The 21,936-nt window shown below is 34.2% G+C and overlaps 1 protein-coding gene across 1 annotated transcript; it reads left to right on the top strand.

Annotated features, from left to right (window-relative positions):
• The first annotated feature begins 5,306 nt into the window (after positions 1 to 5,306).
• On the top strand, positions 5,307 to 14,753 carry LOC150104773 (BTB/POZ domain-containing protein KCTD12-like). Its single transcript, XM_090395340.1, has one exon. The coding sequence runs from the start codon at positions 5,604 to 5,606 to the stop codon at positions 6,408 to 6,410; it is 807 nt and encodes a 268-aa protein (XP_090251466.1). The 5' UTR covers positions 5,307 to 5,603; the 3' UTR covers positions 6,411 to 14,753.
• Positions 14,754 to 21,936: the final 7,183 nt, after the last annotated feature.

Below are 21,936 nucleotides of genomic sequence, written 5' to 3'. Positions count from 1 at the left end.
AAGTCTTGTTTTTGCAAGTCTCGATCTTCCTTTTTTCAACATATTTGTCAGTCGAAGCGATGTTCGTCTCAGGCGGAGAAATAGTATAGTTCTATTCAGAGAACATTCAAAGATAAACTGGGAGAGGGACCATCAAATAACCTCAGAGTGTCTACTATTTACAGCTGTACTCAGGGTGATCGTAACCGCTAAGCAACTAAGGCAATGCCTAAGAGCTACAAGTTTGGAGGGTAGCAATAACCGACATTAATGTTTTACATATTTTCTTGAATTTAGGGGCGGAATATACCCTAATAACGGCCCTGGCCGTACTCATAGGTACTGCATAAGTAAATTAGTTATAAATAGGTAAAAGATGTACTTAGTTACACTTCATTAGATATTTTATTCCTTTGAGCGATGAGTAATGACTGCGCAATAGCTTTCTTTGGGAGAAACACATACGCAAAATGCATTAAAATAAGCATATAACACTATATGCTTATTTTATATAATGCCTTTTACTATTGTAGAACACAAGAAAAAAAATTACTCCTGTTGAGGGTGGATGTTTCCTAGGTGAGGAGAAAATGAAGGGAGGGGAGGAAATAGAGAGTTTAGAAAAAGGGAATGCAATATTCAGTATCGTAATACTAAATAACTACTTTCGTTTTTAAACACAGATAAGGTATATAATTCTCTTTTATAAGGTTAAGCACCTGCAATGCGGTCTAGACATGAAAAGACGTCATTTGATGAAAAAGAAAATTTAACGCAACAGAATTTAAGACAACACGTCCTATTATAGCGTAATAAATCGATTCTACACGCATACAGAACAAGAACAATCAAGTCATATTGGGATCGGGCACTTTATTACCAAAAGTGTACTAATCTCTATTTCATACAATGCCTCTCTTGCGTTGGAGCAAAGTCAAGTTTTCCCTTTCCCTTTAATTTAGTCCTAGTATAGAAATACATCATTTAACAATTCACATCCAGATCATTACACCATTTAGAAGCCTGTTAACATACAATTTGTCATAATGGCAACTACATCATACATATGCAGGATATCCATTATGTGAATTTAGCATACAGATATCAAGAGTTATTTGCAGTGAGCTCGTGTTTATCAACCACTTCAAGTTCAGAAGGAAAATAGCACGACTAATTTGAAAACTGCTCTAGCGTTGCTTTACTGAAGTCCAGCTTAAGGGATTTTGGTGCCTATTTAGTAATGAGTTCCTGTTTTTCTTCTTGCCATGGTGTCGGTATATACAGCTATGCAAGCAGAACCGTGTACAAGAGCTGCATACCTTTCGAGCGTGTCTATATTTATTACATCGTCATGGCTCTCGAAAAGACCCCGAGTGTGTGTGTGTGTCCCAAGGAGCTGAACTGGCGCTGTCTACATGGACAATATTTTCAGCTCTACAAATAACGAGAATATTGGTATTTTATTTATTAATTTAATTTAATATACTGAAATGTAGCAGACAATAATAAATGGATTATTTGGTCAGTACATTTTCAATCAAGTCAAGCAGCAAATTTGCTTTCTAAAAAGAAAAAAAAAATCAGACCGCAGTAGAACATTGGATTGGAGATAACGGAGAAAGCATACGGTATTATTGATAATCTGGAAAGAAAATTACTTAAATTAAGAAAGAATTAACATAATTTCAAATCGTACTGTCGATGAAAACGGAATTTTAACAACAACAAAAAAAGTCAATCCATCTTAAAAACGAAACTGATTCAAAAACTAAATTTACTGCTCTGAGACTAACCAATACGACCAAATATACCAATAACACAGGATCATGAATATTTTCCCCCTTTCCATTATAATGCGTTTTTACTGATGAAAAGATCCGAAATGATAATAATCACATTTTCTCCAACATCTTTTATTTTTGCTACGACTGGAATGGATTCATTCTTTGGCATAATGGCATTTAAGATATTTGATATTTACAGTTAATATTAACTCATTTCAAAAGGTTCATTCAAATATTAAAACTGGGCTAAACAAAATTATGTGTAGATTATACATGCTGAAACTGCACTAAATTTAATTGTGTTTAAAATGAATAGAGTTAATATACAAGAAAACTATTGCAAACTAATGAATGAATGAGATTTTATTAAATTTCATCCAGCCAGTTGGAAAATTATTAACATTGGTTTGCATCAGTTTACTAAATTTCACCAATAAAAATTATCCGATTAAACAAAACCGAACAACGTGGACATATTCCTGTGTCCCCACTAAGTCCTAATTTTATTTAATTTGAGCATAAAGGAGATTATGTTGATATTTTTTGTCCCCGAAAAACTTCGACTGAAACAAAAACTGGAATGGTGTGGAAATTTAAGCGAATCCTAGAGCAACTGGAAGAATAACAGGACAACATGCCCTTCTACTGAAAAAGACTTGAGTTTAATTCCCGTCATAATGAGAGAAATCGTTAATATGACCTGAGTTCGAATCCCTTCTAGGACGGAAAGAACCTTTATCAGGACTTTTTAACTAAAGGAGTAATCCGGTCTCAGACAGCGAAGGCTGGGTTTATCATCCCATACGTAATTAACAAGCATAATGCACTGGCCTCATAGTCCGAGTTGCTTTGGCCGTAAATCCAAAATAAGAAATAACAAAACTTTACTATGACATTTCTTTTATACTGAGAATACGTTAGCCGATCCATAACTTGGGTTTCTCATCCCGGCAAACAGGGTAAAAATCACATTCAATTAACAGACAAAACACTAGTCTCCGGTATATGAGGTAGTGTAGTTGGTGAATTGTGCAGTTGGAGGATTAAGTGGAGTAGATGGGGGGGGGGAGTAGTACAGAGCGCCCTCTCGCGATGACTCCTAGGATTCCATTGAGGGAGTCATGCAATAATAATAATAATTTTCTATAAGGATTTCAAATACTTACTTCAGTAAAATCAAAGTTTGGAAATAACTTAAACACGGCAAACCTTATCTAATAAAGAGCTTACGAAATTTTGCGAAATATACCGAAAACCAAGTTTGGTTCCTGATTTTTAAATACATTTCAACTGAAGAAACTGAAAAATCTTAAAATAAAGGAAGAACATAAAACAGTTTTTATTCCATGCTAGAAAGAGTTCTAGGTACAGGGGAAAAAACCCAGCAAGGACTGATGAAAGAAGACCATAATGATGAAATGCAAATTTCATCTCATGTAACCACAAGCAACACTGTCCTTTGTACTTCAAATACCACCCTGGTTTGGTGATTGAACCACTATTCGTAATTGATATGTTAAATTCAGTTATCTGATAAAACTTGTTGTTTCAGTTTTTTTTTTTTTTTTGTTTCTGTAACAATCCAGAAAACATACCTGTTTATTATCACTAGACCATTTATAATACCGGTACAGCCTCTTATTGAGAATGTTAAATATAGTATTGCTTGTCATACTGAAGTTAGAAAAACAAAATAAAACACGAAAAACGAGCATGTGAGTACACAGTAGTCGCAATTATAAGGTTACTTTAATAAATCGTATTAAAACTTTTTATTAGAACTTATAGAATGATATTTTATGGTAGTTATGCTACTATAAGCTAATTTTAACCAATTTTATCAATTGCAAGAAGGATGAATTTATTGATTCAACACTTCCCACCAACAAATCAAATTCTATTTCCATGATGAAATTTTAATTTACTTAAATATATTTCTATAAGAATCTAGTGACAGCATTTAGTAGGAAGCTTAAGCAATCAGAATTAGGTTTAGAAGCGGATATAAAATTCTATTTTTTTTGTCCTGCTAAACTAAGCAGTACTGTAATTCTTGACGGCTTTTATAACCAACAGCTTTCATTCCAGATGTTGGTTCTAAACGAAGCAACAATTCTCTTCTGGATTTGAAGAATCCTTTAGAAGTGATAAAACAAAAATCGTTACAGGAGTGCTTACAATCATTTGTTTAAATTTAATAAATAGAGAATATTATGGTTACAGAAGTTCAACGGTTACGCAAGTTTTTCGGAATAAATTTTACTGTATTGAGTTCTAACAAGACAGTTAACAAAAACTAATTCTTTATAAGAAAAGTAATTTTATAAACATTTATTGATAAAGATATAAGCAAGTAATAAAAGTAGGAAGTTATGAAATTACTTTTCATAATAAATAATGCATTCATTCATCAGTAGAAAACAGACCTCAAAGAGAATTCAACCATTGGAAGATAACACATTAACGGATAAGCCAGTAGTTAGAAAGTGTTGGCCTCAAAAATCTGTCGCTCGGGATAAGTATTGTAATCCTACTTAAAGCTGGCCCTGACTTTGCAAACACCTAAAAGTCTATTGATGTTATTTCCTTGTACCCCCATTACCGCAATACGAGCGCATTCACAATTCTCATTGTTTAATTTCAAATCTTATTTGAATCCAAATATCATGCGATATTGTCACTTACAAACATCGCAGAAAAGCTGATTCTCCAAACTCATATTTGAAGCAAAATTATAAAAAGGAAAATAAAGAGATTTGTAAACAGATTAAAAAAAAATTGAGTAAATAAAGAAAACTTGTTTACTTTAAACGTTCTCATCTAGCCATAAAGAAATCTGAATTCCTTTCCACCTGCAGGGGACAATCTCTCAGAGCAAACTACAAAAGCAACAAGGATTTGATTGATCGGTGCAAATATGTGATAATAATTCAAACAGAATAATACATTTCTACTTTAAGAGGAAATTTGCTAGCATGAACAGCGAAATTTAGTACTATTCATCCGATTTCGCAAGTAGGAAGTTTCCATAATGCCGGAGTTTCTTTGTAGGCTAGCAGAGAAAGAGTTTCAGTTTTATATTGTTATTTCATAATAGCACATTATTCTGATAATGTGAAAACTGCAAATCAAAAATTTTCTTTATAACTGTTTAGACGACAACTTATAAATATTTTGCCATCTCTGAAAGCTTCAATGAAAATAATTCTAGTCTCTCGTTGTAGCTCGCGAGTAAAGGATGAAGGAAATGAAAGAATTCTCAAAATGATACAGTCAAAGATATAATGAAATTTTTAACTGATTTATTTGTTCTCTATTTCATCTTGATACAATGCGCGCATACTGGTAGCCGCAAGACTCATTGCAACGGGCAGAATGATTAGGCGACCACTAAGTCGAGTCGTTATGTCATTTTCAACCACAAGATGGCAGCACCCAGACACCCCAATCGACCGTGTAATCGATTATTCTCTGACTGCTACAAATACGGCCTACTTCATAACGACGCAGGATTTCACCGACTGCCTGGTGAGCTGACATCCTAGCTACCACGTCGCAGCTTCATAGCTCCGGATGTTCACCGCCATAGTTTTATGAAAGGCATCCGAGCCGGATGTTGTGACTCTTCGCTTTGCGCGCGTGTTTTCCAGGTCACCCGAGAGCCCCAATGCGGGCTCGGGGACCGATAAATAACACTACTTATCGTCCATAAATTACCAACCTTCATAAGGAACATTTGTGTCAGCCAATCTATCCCTCGCATTTTCCAATTTTTTCGCAGGCTGTTAAAGAAAATTAAGTGCGCGCGTGCCTGTGTGTGCAGGAATCTGTGTCTGGATCATGTCTTCAACTAACGGTGGAACACCTGGCGAAGAGTTTCCGCCAGTGGTGGAACTGAATGTCGGCGGAGTTTTCTATACCACTTCTCTGACGACACTCATTAAAGAGCCAGATTCACTGCTCGGTCAGATGTTTACCGAAAAGGAGGGTCGAACTCACGCTCTAAGGGACGCCAAGGGAAAATTCTTCATTGACCGAGACGGCGTTCTTTTCCGCTACATCCTCGATTACCTGAGAAACTCCAAGCTGGTTCTGCCCGAGAATTTCCACGAACGAGAACGTCTGAAGCATGAAGCAGAGTACTTCAATCTCCCAGGCATGGTCTCCGCCATTTGCAGTCTCCCGCAGCTGAACCAGCAAAGATTCTCGGCATCTCTTCTCCCGATCGTTCCGCCGAGTACAACGTTACCTGGAGCACCTACTGGTCCACCGGGCTATATTACTATAGGATACAGAGGTACGTTTGCATTCGGGCGCGATGGACTGGCCGATGTCAAATTCCGCAAATTGACGCGCATTCTCATATCTGGTAAGGTCAACGCTTGCCGAGAGGTATTTGGAGAAACGCTGAACGAAAGTCGTGACCCAGATCGTGGCAGCGACTGCCGGTATACTGCTCGTTTCTTTCTCAAACATAATTTCCTGGAGCAAGCGTTCGATAATCTACAGGAGGCAGGCTTCAGGTGTGTGGTAGCTGCAGGGTCAGGCACCTCTTGCGGTGGGCTCGGAGAACCGATGAAACCTGGTATGGATTCAGAAGAGAATCGCTGGAATCACTACAATGAGTTTGTGTTTGTGCGACCGTAGGCAATCATTTCGAAAGAACTGAACGTTAAAAAAAAAAAAAAAAAGGTGCGATGCCAAAAGAACGATAATGTGTGAAAAAGTAAAAAAAAAAAAAAAAAAAAAATATTAAGAACTCGTTTGGTGCGTAGAGAGACAATTTGACTAACTTAGTTATCCTGTGGACGGTGCTTAATATATCCCCTTGCTGATGACTGAATTGGACTGAAGGGGAAATGAAGAAAGCGGTGAGTGCTGCCTTCCTTGGTCTAGTGTGGGTTTATTGGGCTTCTCTGCAAATACTTGAGAGTATTGCAGGAGTGCCATCTGTCTCTAACACTTCTGTCTTTCTTTTGATTTTTTCTTTTTTTTTTGTAGTAGCATTTAATCTTTAGAGATTTGGTCCTGTCCTGTAAATGTTGACGGTTATCTTCCTTAAAAATATAACTAAACAAACGTACTTATTGTTGTGTTGGTGGTTATTGTAAGTGACCTTTAAATCTCTAGTGCCATAGTCCTATAGCCGAGATGTTGAGTTCGATGCAGTCTTTAAACAAAATGAATCAATGAATTTTTTGACTTTCAGGAACTCGATAAATGACTTTCAAATGTACATGATACGTTTAAGTTGGAAAATGAAGAACAGGAGAACCCCAATGAAAGTATTCACATCAGCACTATCTATATACCCTCACGCAGATCCTCCACGCGCATATTAGCCATCCTCATTATTATATGATTATTTTAAAGTAAGGAATCAATAATCAATATCCCAAGTATAAATTAAACTGCGTAAACACGTTCGTTGACTTATTATTTGTATTATTTCACCATTAAGAATGAAATACTATAAGCAAAATATATGTATAAATAGACCAAATTAACACATAGATGACGATCACGACATTACTACAAAGTACCTTATGTTTCCCGAAGTAATTATCGCATCATATTGTTTTCCAATATCGCATACTATATATAAACAGATCTAGTCTAATTTCAATACTTAAACTATTTATGAAATTTGGTCAGTATCCAGGGTTTTTAAATGATTTATAATTAGTTCATAACTTATATTCAGTTTTAAATGTTCATATAAAACTTCATAGGTATGCTTCATAGAATACAAAACTGATTTTTACTGATTTAAGTAAAATAACAAGCTTTTTCTTAAACAATAGTGTAGTTTTTCCACACGAAAACTTAGAAAGACACGTGTGTGCAGACAGTTTCAATATCAGATTGCGTAGTATTCTTCATAATAAAAATTGATAGATGGACAGATAAGAAATTTTACTCCTTTTGTGGATAAATAGGGAAAATCTAGACATTTCACTGGGTGTGTCACACTCTTCAGGATACATTTTATCTTTGCAAATTGCGTATAAAGCTTAATAAACGGACTGATGTGTGCCATATAAAGAGATAAGACAAAATCTGCATGTTAAATATATCAAAATGAACTTTTGAACGTGAGTCACCTCATGTTCATCAAGAAGAAGATAATGGCTTAAGGTGATCCTTATCTTAATCAATTTCTTTTCGGTAATGTGACTATTTCTTTAATATGAAGGGAAGACAATATTATGAATATTAGTCACTTCAATTAATGCCATTTTCGCTCAGTTTATAAAGTTTCGAAATTGGATGCAAATCTAAAAATCCCAAGCCTGATAATATATTCTAAGGCATTCTAATGCAAAATTTCTGTTTTGTTTTATTTTAATGATACTAATCCCTTATTTATTTTATTCTATTTTTTGCTGCTATGCGATAGAGCTATGGAAAAAATGCAGTAACTATGAGATAACGAGTATAGGGATTTACCCAATTAGGGATGAATTATTTATCATCTTAAATAAACTTCTGGAATCTACTATTCTGGATTTACTTTCACGATATTCTTTTCTTCTTGAAATGACTAAATAATTCTTTACATATTAAGCCGAAACTGTTTTCTTAATAATAGAGAAGCTATTTCATTTATTCTTGTAAATTATTTCTTATAATGGTATACTGGTAAACCTTTCGTTTCTTAGAATGTTCCCATTTATTTAATGTGCGTAATTAGGTAATGTTTATTTTTTATGTCGAATTAAACTAACCCAGAACGGTGTGTTAACTGGAGTCTTTTACCTACAGTTACTCACGAAAGCAGTTAAGAGATCCTTAGGGAAGGATTTCATGTTACTTGAACGCTATGCTACTGAAACTACATGTTTTGTTTCAGGACAAATTTTAGCTTAATACTTCTAAGAAAGTAAACAATATCTTATTGGCTAAGTAGAGCCCTTTCAGTCATTTTACTTAAGTCAACAATATTTTGTCATATTCTTATTTTTACATTTTTGATGCGAAATTTAATTTCTGTTTTATGGCAATTTCGAAGTTATTCCAGACTCGCTTTTACATTTATAAACCGATTTTATCTCATCTTGCAGAATAATTCGATTTAAAAATCATTTGCAGGTTCCAGGTGTTTTGAGACCAGTGGATTTATTTATATATTAATTTTTTAATTGCTTGCTATTAGTTCTAATCTCTCAAACACAAAAATGTACTTGGTTCTCACTTTTTTATATATTTTTCGAGAATTAATCTTGATACAGGTACATGGTTTGAATGAAATATTGTTGTCTGTTAACTGTGAGTTTTCGCCGATTGGTTTGTTTATTTAATACCAAGATGAAAAACACAGGTCTCCGCGAGGGAAAACTTTCGTATCTTTATATGAGATAGGTTACCGTATATATATATACAGAACATATTTAATATAATAAGACACATGTTTCCTTTTAATACCTACTAAAGTTATCTAGTAGATACAGAGTTCTTCTAAATTAGGTTAAGAAATAGTGGGCGCTGTTCCATAAAGGGAAAAAATAGCAAAAGTCAGAACTCAATTATCCTCACCGATAAAAGCCTTTCAGGTGTTGTCTGAATAAATTTAAATCATTGTTAGCAATAAAGATGAGCGAGACAGTCATGATATAATCTTAGTAGATAATGATTATCAGGAACAAAATGTTTCAAAAAAGCAGCGATTAAGATATACATGCATAATGAAAAAAAAAACATTAAACATAGGAAATGCATAAACGGAATTACCTAATGAGACGAAATATAAATACTAAAGATCAGAGTAATAATGGTCTATAAAATGTAGCAATTTTAAATAATAATTTCGCATGTGGTTTATTCCAACAGTTCAGGGGGGAGTGAGACTCCAACAGCAGAGAATTCTGCGCGCGCACACACACACACACACACACACACATACATACACAAAAAATGGGTTATTTCTTATGCGGAGAGAGAGAGACAGAGAGAGACAGAGAGAGGATGAATGATGACCGCACATTTATGCGAAAGCTAGATAACGCTCGAGATTTAAGACTCAGTTCTGATACAGCTGTTTTATTTAAAATTAAAGACACAACAAGCATAAGAGTCACATATCCATTGTTACTTATTTTGAAAATAACGGATGACGGATTTACACTTCACACACACACACACACACACACATGGGTTATTTCTTATCGATAGCAGAAAAATCAGAAATCAGTGACCTTTATACGGAATTAAAATGTAAGAACAGTTAAAAGGTGATTATCTAATTATTTTAACGAATCGTCAAATTCAAGATATTCAATTCTAACAAACCACAAATCTTAGTAATAAGTGGACAAGAGAAATCCAACGTTTTAGAAACGAAAGGAGTAAAAGGCCTGATTAAGCAAAAGTCGATATCGAAATATGTAATAAATAAATTTAGGCATGGTCGCGCGTGTGCACTGAAGTAAAATATTTATTTTGCGAAAATTGTTGACGTCAATGGTTAATGTAAGGTTACTGTACAGCAGGTACTAACAGTCATGGTTTGAAAATATGCTAAATGACAAGATAAAAAATGCTTTCCTTTGCATTTACGACATTTCTACTTTCGCTGGTACTAAGAAAAAATTTGCACGACATATTTTCAAAATGCGGATTGTGCGGTGCACCACCTTAATGAAAGAAAGAACGAAACTGCCATCACATCACTCTTATTTATGCCTTTGACAAAAGGCAATCCCACATGTATCACATAGTCAGATTAGAATTTTGGAGAAATTCTAAAATCTAGGAAAATGATGAGAGATAAGAAAGGCACTTTAGTAAAGGAAAAGAGATAAATTTGTCTATTTTGTAGGGGTATGGGTTTTGCTAATTTGATGGCGAGAGAGTGAATAAAATATTTATTTGTGCTTATGTATATAACTGTTAAAATAGTGGTAATCCCGCTTGCATTGTTTTATGCAGAACACTTATCCAAATGTGATTATACCCGAGTACTTCCTAAGCACCACATTTTAACCAATGACAAAATACGATGAAAATTTTAAAATCGAGATGTGTGTTTTGCAAATAATGTTATTGCATTTCCGAGCCTCAAAGACTTATTCACCTGCCATTACAAATTTATATTCTTTTCGTGTTAAATAAACGAAAGAGTTTTAACTACCACGTGCTTTCAGGACAAAAGTCCACACGAATACTACTTCTATGGTTCCAAAGGAGTTGGAGAATTAACTCACCGTACAAGAAAAATTGAGAGAAATATTGCACTACAGAAAAATAACCAAAGTAGAGAGGAAGAGATATTACGATGGGTTAAAAATATGAAGAAGAATAGAAAATGAAAAATGGAACAAAAAGGCGAGAGAGAGAGATAAAGCAACAAAACTTTCAGAAAGCAAATGGAACTAGTTTGAATATTAATTAACATTTTGAGACGTTATTAAGTAACGTCAAAACACTTGCCAAAGTCTTTCAATTTTCTCCAGGGCGTTTACCATTTGTAGATTTGCAGCGCCCTCATTTGCATCTTTTTTGTTGTTGTTGTTGTTGTTGCTTAAAGTCAAAGGGAAAGGTACGCATAATAATCAGCATTATGACCAAGGGCAGTGCAGGGTTCCATCTGCCTTTACTCGGTTCACCAGGAGTAAGACGACAGAAAGCATTTCTTTAATACTAGAGGAATGGCATCTAATTGTTCACAAATCTCTGATATCGAAGTAAAAAAAAATAGTAGAATCTCTTGAAAAAGGAAAAGAAAAGTTATTATTAATTTTTTACGGTAATTTGTAGAAAATAAAATTTCTGAACGTAAGAAACTTTGCGAAGGCAGCCCGCAGTTATTTCTGAAATTGCATTTTACAAAACGGCAAACTCTTAATGGACGATTTATTACGAATTTCTCTAACAGGTTTTCAGCTAAATATTGAAAAACAAAGTCAAGAACAGATTCATAAGCATTTTTATTAAGATTATTTAGTAAGTGCGGTTATCCACAAGACAGAATATGTTTGTTATAGTCGTTTGTACAAAATTGAGCTCTTAGCACTAGTTGTAAAATGAATTTCAGACACATGCGTTTTACATTTAACCCATATATCGCCATGTAAAACAAGAAATAGAAAAAGGGAGGAAAATTACCTAATGCTTATCCCCAAAATACAATGATGCGGGGTATTTTTTCAGAGAAGGATAACATGGGCCATCCGACACATAAATGCGAAAAGGCGAATTGTCCTTTCCATCAAACATGTCAGTCGAGATGGAACATTAATTTATTTGAGTGCCAAGTGTCTACGTTGCTCTGAAAAAAGTATCGGTCCTCAACTCTACTCAAAAAAAAAAAGAAAGAAAGAAAAACACGCTTGCTTTAATTAGGTTCAATTTGATATGCTGTTTCATTTAACTAATGCTACCTTAATTTCATCCGAGGTTTAAAAATGAAATAGAGTGCAAACAAATGCATTGTGTTGTAATATTATTATTGTATCTTTTTAACGGTACTCTCACAGTTTCAAATAAAGATGTTAACATTATTTCTCGTGAACTTTTGTGTATGCTTACATGACTACTATTACCTGATTAAGAAAAAAGCAAGCCGGGACCGCATTCTCACGTCTGCACATTACCATGCAAATCTCAGCACTTTCTTTAAATATTACAAAAGATATTAAACATTTATCTGTAAATGTAATTTACATGCACGCCTGGTTGGCCGAATGGCTAAAGTATACACTCTCTAGCAACACGATAACGATCCTAATCCTGCCATTGGCATCAATATTTGTAATGTCTTTTTCGCCCGGTGTTATACTAATGTCTCACTTATTGGAGGTTTGAAGTAGCTTGAAAACTTTTGCTCAAGCTAGTATGAAAAAATGTTCTCATTCCAGTAAAGATGCAGATGAGGCAAGAAAGCAAACTTGGCAACTAAATGGCTAGCTTAAGCCTTATTTTAACTGGGAAGGATTGTCCAAAAGAGAGAGAGAGAGAGAGAGAGAGAGAGAGACATCTGTAGTCGTAACTTATATCAAAAGTCTCTACAGAGCACTAGATTTTTAATTCCATGTTTCATTATAATTGCTTTCATATGCGTTTAAAGTTTCATATGCGTTAAAAGATTGTAAGACAGAAAATGATTTGAAGATGCATTGGATTAAATAGGAGAATCCGGGAGCCAAAGTCAAGGCGGGTACAGTCTATTCTATATTTGCGTTAACCCCCCCCCCCATTCCCACACCGAATTGCGACCTGATCAAAGTAGTCTCATTACTTGTCGAATTTTTGATTTCCCTGTTTGCAATCGGTTCCGACCTTCCCAAGAGGAGACAGTTTACAAACACAGGCTATTATACTCGTGACATGTATTATCTTGTATCCATGTTTCGTAGGAATTTTACTTTTTATATCAGTGTGCTTATTAATATCGCATGGAAATCTAGGTATTGGGACAAATATTATTCTTTATTCTTTACAGCGTGCTAATATCTCTTTTTCCTGGCTTACTTTAATTTCCCTTATCAGTAAATGGGAGGAAAAAAGTAAAAGTAAACCAAAAAATAAACGTACAATTAAAATTATAGATGTGATTGTCTTAAAAACGAATAAACCAAGTGCTGACATAAAGTTTATATTTATGAATTCACTTAATAAGTATTCTGTTCGTATACAAATAATTTTTTTTATTTATAACATCGTTCAAAACAGTTAATATTAAGTGATTAAAAATCGGCCCTACAGAAATTAACCATTAGTGCGAGGTCCTATCCCAGTTTCAGAATGACACACACACACACACACACACACACACACACACACACACACACACACACACACACACACACACACACACACACACACACACACACACACACACACACACACACACACACACACACACACACACACACACACACACACACACAGGAACCCTCCACCAGGCATATACACACCAGAAGTGTTCTTTATATGCATTTCCTAATTATCCACCCCTTATTGTTCGATATAAAACTGCACCAGTTTTAAATCATCACATCATCCTGAAATAACTATATGTTCCAACAGAGGATGCGTGACGTTCTTTGACAATCGCTGATCAAGAAAACAATCACAAGTTGATATTGCATAAATATACAACATGGAAACGGCTCGTTTTCCATTTCAATTTATGGACGGAAAGCAAGTACATTTTTGTCTGAACGAATGGTCAGAGCATAATAATTCGGAAACGTTTTCGACACCATTGAAAACGCTCTCCTCGTCGGAAAATCAACAGATTGAAACAAACCAAGTTCAGTCCTGTTAGGTATTTGCTTCCATTTAGCTCAAAGATTATGGCACTAGAGAGAAAAGGTGTTTACTTCGGTGAGAAATGGTCTTTATTAGCTTCATTCGTACTATCTATAACTAGTATCTCAGATACTTCTCACTTTCTCTGTTTTTCTGTCACTCTTCCTTAACAGCTGCACCACAGTTTCTTAAGAACTTTGTAGACAGGTGGTAAAGATTTCACTTTTATGTAAGAACGTGTAAATGCGGTTTCAAAATAGACTCAAAACTGCTTTTTATTCATGTCTAAAATATAAGGCATGTGCTCACTATTTTTAAGTAACATCGTATTTAGACGTTCTTACATACCTATATGTCGGCTTCCTTCTAATTAAATGTCTTCCTTCACATCGTAAAAGAAGATCCGGTTTAATTCCATTGATTATTATCATTGTTGTGCATTACAATGTAAAGGTGATATATATACAGTATACACATGCATAAGTATATTCTATATACATATATAAATATATATATATATATATACATATAAATATATATACAAAAACGCATATATTATATGGTGCAAGGCTGTATGCCTAGAGTGTACAATGCCCAAGTTAAAAATATTTAGAGAGTAACAATTCTCTGTTGGTGTTATCGATAGCAAAATTTTCTATGTAACAGAATAAATACATGGAACTTTTCTGTATAAGACAATTTCGAAAATAGATGAAATAAAGAATGCTGGATTCGCTGTTACAAAGAAGTTTTGCGTATGATGAACGAATATTCTGATGAGAGCACATACAATCATAATAAACAAAAGTCGATTATAAGAATTAAAAATAAATGTAACATAATTGCAGTTATATTTGTTAATGTGCAATTCCGAATAAGTTCAACTTAACTTTGTAGAGGAGTTTAAAGGATCTGGAGTGAAACATTATAAGCAGTATATATAAGTGTTAAGCATTATATATAAGTGTGGTGATCAGCTTTTACTCGGTTGTTGTACATTTGAAAAAAATATAGATTTAATGACTATAAAACCGATGAAACGGTTTTATAGTCATTAAATCTATATATATATATATATATATATATATATATATATATATATATATATATATATATATATATATATATATATATATATAGTGTGTGTGTGTGTGTGTGTGTGTGTCGTTCTAGTGTAAGTGAACGGATATCTCTAATTTACTTATTTTAGACATGTCACATATTTATATATATATACACTTCCCCACAAAAAATTAACGATCCAGATACCAGCACAATTCTTGTGATGTATTCTAGGTATCATTTGTACGTGTACTCGTACATGGTACTGAAACTAGGAATACCTTCTTCAGTCTTTTTTTGAAAATATTATTTTATTTATTTGCTTATGCAAAGCAAAGCAAATAAATAAAATAATATTTTCTTCGACTAAGCGCATGTTAGAGATTTTCAGCAAAACAAAAACAAGGCTCAAATAAACTGCAAGGTGACCGTAGAATCAAATACACGCACGAGATAAAATATTATGACCACGTAGCCTATTTCCAGCTCACCTGATAGCACAAGTTGGCCAGAAAGAGGATGGTAATGGCGGTATTCAGAAATCGGGATTACTTGTTCTCACAGACGTTAGCGGGTTCTCTCATCTTCGCTGAACATATGACCCCTGATTCTTACCAGATTATTGTTTCGGACCAGGTATTACTACGTGGATAATGACAATGTGGTCCGATTCCTCCAGCATGACAGCACCCCCCTATCCTAAGGTTAGCATTATGCAAGTATGGTTTAAAGAGCATATTCACGCATTCAGTAGCCACCTAATTCTCCTGCTATGAATCTCATCTAACATTTGTGGGATCATATGGAATGCAGCATCCGCCGGTTGATGGCAGTGCCCACAATACCCCAGGAGTCTAGTGGACCCAACGTCAAAATGGGTGCAAAGGGTTATCTCAGCCAAAGGAGACATAATACGCTACTGGTTAGGTGGTCATAACGTTTTGGCTCATGAGTGTAAGTAATCGCTCGAGACAATAAATTATCTAAAGCAATCATTGCCTGCCTGGAAGTGGATAACGCTTCGCTCTACAATTGTTGATACGCTGTGGGTTCTAATCCCATTGTGGACATGGATGTCTGTGAAAGTTTCTAGATTGTAGATGAATTTCATCTTTCGTTGTGAGGCTTTGCAAACCCATATGACAATAGTAATATGGGTTTGAAAAAACCTCTATGTGTGAAAATAATATAAAACATTTATAAAAAAGAAAATATCTCTTTCACACCAAGTAGACAATTATCCATTAGCTGTCACAGTATCATTCCTTCAAATGATCGGTAAAGCATAGGAGGAAAATCATTTTAAAACTTTTTACTTCAAAACAGTTAAAAGATAATAAGATGGAATCTTATTCAAAATGATCAAAAGTGTTTTTCCCCGTTGGCTTGCATATAAGACTTTTATTTTATGAATTAAGTAAACAAGAAACACGATATTCTTAAAAAATACAACTTAACCCAAGGACCATCGGGCAAACTAAATATGACAAAGTGTTGAGTGAAATGCCTTTTTTGGGGAGAGGGGAGGAAAGGAGGAGAGAAATATCTAAATGTTTAAATAAATTTTTAATATACAATTTTTAAGACTGCAAAAAAAAACTAGCTACTGTTGGCTCAAGGTGTTCAAAATATTCAGTAGCTATATTTGCAATATTTTTAAAAGAATACTTTTTTAATCAACAGTTCAGTTGCTATATACAAAAGCACAAACAAAGTCAGGGAAGAAACGTTTTTTATCCGGCTGTTGTTGTTTACAGTTTCTCTCAAACAATTAAGGCCATGACAAGAATACGTGCTTGTTAATTGCGCATGTTCTTGGGAGAGTATGTCTTTATTGAAGGTGAAATCAAAATTTAAGGAAGAAAAAATTCTGCAACCTCCGCACACGAGATATGCTAGCTCGCCTTCAGCCGAAAACCTTACAAAAGTTCTTTAGGCCATTCGCCAGCAAAGCGAACAGAACATACAGGAATCTGCACAGCATACTGAAAAGCTATGGCAAGCTAATACCATAAGTAGAATAATTAACCAGGAAAAAAGGGAGAAAATATTGACACCGGATTTGAAGAACACCACATTGCTGTGTTGGAAGAATTGATGAAAATGGATGAATGAAAAAACAAAATGAAAAAAAAAATCTGAGAGTTTCAGTTTGTTCGGCAAAAATATTATGGCAAGTTGCTATTCGTCTTTAAGAGATTCTGAGGAATTATATGGCGACTCAGTTGAATAATGACCATGAAAATATCTATATACGAGACAAGCAGCTGAGTGATCTGTGCGATAAGAGAAGTAAAGTGAGCAAGGAAGCGAGGTAGTCAATAATCAGTATCTGATTGCTGTTTTTCAATAGTGCCTAAGATTTTTAAGAAGAGACTTGGAAACAACTCTTCAAACGTGGAGAAACAGTCAACTATGGGGAGGGATCATGGATCGGAAATTTGGGATTTTAGAGGGTTAAGGTACATGAAGTTAGGTTCACATGAAACCTAATTTTACTTTGCTGGAATGGATAAGAAAATCAGTTAAGTTTTTTGGATGCGGTTGTGAAAAATTATCAAAATATTCAAGTGCTTAAAAGTCAAAATACCTTAAAAGGACGGAAATTAATGGATGAAAATAATTCACCATCATGATTATCATTATCTAATTCCTCACATGTATTCTCATGAAATGCACAAGATATGATTTCACTACATGAAAAACTTGTGATAAAGCTCTGATTATTCTAATAACGGCAAGTTCTTTCCTAATATCCTTATTTTAAATATGATACTGATGCCATCTGTTTATTTCCCTAATTTTTCTCAGAACTCTCATATCTGCAGTCCCCAGTCTCTGATTAAGAGTTTTACTTCTAACCCAGCTCTCAGATCCATAAGTTAAAATTGGTTTGAACATTGTCTTGTATACAGCTAGTTTTGTGTTTTGACTAATTTATCTCAGTTGACTTCTTTAAAAATTTATTTATAAAATTTTATTCAGTTGACTTCTTATCATATCAGCTTTGCTAATTGTGTTGTCTATTTCCTTATTTAATTTGCCATCTTTACTAAAATTGTGTCTAAATAGATTAAATGTCTTACTTGTTCTATAGGCCTTTAAGGATGCAGCTAATGTTTCTACTTATGTTCATTGTCTCTGTCATTTTATGTCTGATTTTCATACTAAATTTATTACAACAGTAATTCAGTTTAGCTGGGGAATCTTTCAGATATGTATTGGATTTATTTACAAGTATAACATTATCTGCATAAAATAAACAGCTCAGATTAAAATTCCAATTTTGATATCCACTTTCATTGTATAATCCACATAGATGATGAATAAAAGTGGAGATAATGTACGTTGTCGTCTCACAACTTGGAAGATGGTTTGATTTAACATCAAAGCGTCTTCCGGTACCACCTTCAGTTCTAAGTGCTGACTTACAACTCAATTATATTGATTGATGTATTTTCCCATTTACACTATAGAACCTCTAAGGCACTTATACTGTATTAATTCACCTAGATCTTGGTCTTCCTCTGGGTCTTTTTTCTTGCAGACCTGGCAAAGAACACTTGTTTTTCTAATCTTTCCTCTAATATTATGTTTATATGAGATTAGATGTTTTGAAAGGCATCTTTCATATGGCTTTTCTAGATGTACGAAAACTTAAATACAGACCCTTGTTATATTACCACGCTTTCTCAATTTTTTGTCTTAAAGAAAATCTGGCCCTGATAACCTCTCAAGTCCTGAATTCAGATTTCGTCAACAAGCTTCTCTTCTACAATTTTTCTTAGCCGTTTCTCAAGTATAATGGTACCAGGAACGCTCAGTAGATAAATACCTCTGTAATTCTCACATTAATTTTTATTTCCTTTTTATAGATGGGTGGTATGAGAGCGCTACTCCAATTAGCTGAAATTCGATCCTCTGACCAGGTCTTCTGAATTACGCAATGCAGCCACTGTAAAACTTTTATACCTCCATATTTGAAAATTTCTGGTCAAATGTCATCTAACTCAACTACCTTTCCACATTTTAGGTTTTTGGTGGCTTTTCTACCTCAAGTATTGATATGTATTTCTGAATGCATTTCTGTTTGAGTGTTTATACCACCGTGCTGTCACCACTTGTTTCATTTAGACATTTTTCAAAGTAGTTACTCCAGACATCTAGAATATTTTTATTTTCAGTTTTAATGTCACCTTTATCATCTCCGATTCCTTTTACAGTACTTCCTTCATTTCTAAGCTTTTTTAATAGCCACCAGAATATTATGCCACCTTCCTGACATTTATTTTCTATGACTTTTGTTTAGTTAGCTTTACACAGTACTTCGCTTTCTTACACTTACATATTTTTTCTCTATATTCTATGAGTATAAACTGACTTACTTGCCAGGAACATTCGATATGATTTCTTCTTTTACTTCATTGCCTCTAACTTGCGGACTCCACGTGGAGTTCTGATTTTTCTATCCTCACATTCATTCTCTCTAGCTGAATCAATCAATGTTTCCTTCATGATTTGAAGGAAATATCGATTTCCTTCATGTGTTTTCCTCACTGCATCTCTGTTTCTTGTTTTCAAACTCTTTAATTTTTTCCTGTATAATGTTTGTGTATTTAAATCTACATTTCGCCTCTGAAAGGCGCTCAACTTTGATTCTTTTTTAAAACTCTCTCTCTTATATACTATTCTTTTCAATTTAATATTCAGTTTTATCCTGCTCAAAACTAAATGATGATCACTTCCAAGTTTAAATCCTGTGCATACTTTTGTCTTGAACCAGCGTGAAGATATTGCTATCAACAGTAACTTAGTCAATGAGACGGTTCTTATTTCTCCCATCTTTCCATCTGACTTTGTACACATCTCATGTTGGAATATGGTGTTAGTAATAACCAGTTCATATCCGGAACAGAAATCTAGCAGACACTTACTATTGTTATTAGCTCTGCTCATATCTCCAAATTTTCCAAAAATATGTCTATATGTCTGGTAATCATTCCTATTGTGATGTTTAAATCTCCAACAAGGCCAACTTTTCCTTTCCCTTGTGTTAACTGCCTTCTCTGATACCTCGAAAAATTCCTGAACTTCTTAGTAGAACCTTTTCTGGGACCACAGGCACAAAACGCTTTATTGTCCAGTTACCAATTCTGATATTTGTCTACACCACTCTACTTGATACTGCCATAGCAAAATCTTCTATTCAAGAAGATTATTCTCATATTTAGTTATCTGAAAATAATTTATAATCTTACAAAAACAGAAAATAAAATACAAAATAAAAAATACGCTCGGAGACGAAGAATGTATCGTCTCCTCCGGATTATAATAAGGATTATAAAGTGTTGTATTATAATTAAGTTATTGTATAGAGAGAGAACCTTAGACGTATTTGTTAGATATATACAATTCCGAACTTGCCTGTTTCCGTCTACATTTCTTGCGGATTGAAGGAATTTAATTCTTTTACTGGAAATCTTTTGCATCGGATGTCTGGATTTATTTTCCTGCAAGACGTGAAAGGAACAGTAAAATCCTCTTATGAAAAAACCAGAACATCTTTTGGGAGAGAACGCCTCCACAGTGCAGTCGCGAGACCATTACAACATTCTTTCCACCATTTTCAGGCTGGAAAAACCTGGGTTCGAATCCCACTCAGAAGGCGAGGAACCTTTATAAGGGCTTTCTCAACTGAAGGCAAGTTATCTAGCGTGTTCTCATGAGGAACAGAGAACACGTGCTTTTCATCCAGTAAAACTGACGATTAATAGACATAAATACCGACATAGTGGTAGTTACTTCGGCAGTAATTTCAATCAATCCAACCTTCTTGGAAAGTAAATGGCCTAATTTAATGGTGCACTGCCTATTTGAAAATTTGTGCTAGCGATCAAACATAAACGATATGAGAATAATAATCAAGAAAAGAAAATTTAGGATTGGCAAATGCAATTTTTTTAAATTTCTCAAAGTCAGAAAATAAGTAAATAAGAATTTAAATAGCAAGTTCTGTTTTATTGTTAAATTAAGACACTATATTGTATTACTTTACATCTCTGGCTGATATTTTCTAATGGAGGTTTAGCCCGATAGAGGGATAAAAGTGTGTGATTAGTTTGTTATATTTTTAAAATGATAAACTGGAATTTTTTGGTATTATGATTTAATGCAACGCATGGATGAGAGTCTCGCTGATACTTCTTCAGACAAACTAATCAATTACAGACAAAAAGACTGTAAATCCCCTCCTGCAACATTTCAAGAGCGAGTGGGTGCGTCACCAAACAATGCTATCAAATTAACCACAAAAATTTTTTTTTTCGTAAAGTAAGCGCCATATTTATTTTGTAGAAAGTTTTTTACCTTGGGTATACTATACGTTGAAGATACCAATAATTCTATAAACTTGATTTTAATCCTTTTTCCCAAGTAAGCAAACAGACAAGTAATGTTCAGACAGACAAGTATGTTCAGGCGCAAACTTGACTTACTTGTCTGTTTGTTTACTTGAGAAAAAGGATTAAAACCAAGTTTATAAAATTACTTGGTATCTTTAACGCCATATTTATTTCTTGAGATTTTGCATTTGCATTTCTATGCAAACTATATTGGAGACTATGCTGCTGTATTTACATAGAAATTTCCTTCAAATCGGTACGACTATATAACAAAAAATGCGTAACAGTTTATATGAATAAAACAGGGGGATTATTTAAAAAAAAGTTCAGAACATTATTAAAACATCCCTACAACACCACCTGCTGAGTGTTTTATGAAAACCTATAAGACCGGTTATTAACACTTAGAGAATTATTTAAACGTACGTGCTAAGTTCATGATAATTATTGTGCAATTA

Source organism: Typopeltis vanoorti, chromosome 7 (assembly GCF_054136105.1).
Source record: "Typopeltis vanoorti isolate ZY-2024b chromosome 7, IOZ_Tvanoo_1.0, whole genome shotgun sequence".
Classification (NCBI taxonomy): domain Eukaryota; kingdom Metazoa; phylum Arthropoda; class Arachnida; order Uropygi; family Thelyphonidae; genus Typopeltis; species Typopeltis vanoorti.
This window is presented reverse-complemented; position numbering and strand designations above follow the sequence as displayed.

Excerpts from the sequence above, each read along its gene's own strand:
- LOC150104773 (XM_090395340.1), top strand. The coding sequence starts at position 5,604 with ATGTCTTCAACTAACGGTGGAACACCTGGCGAAGAGTTTCCGCCAGTG.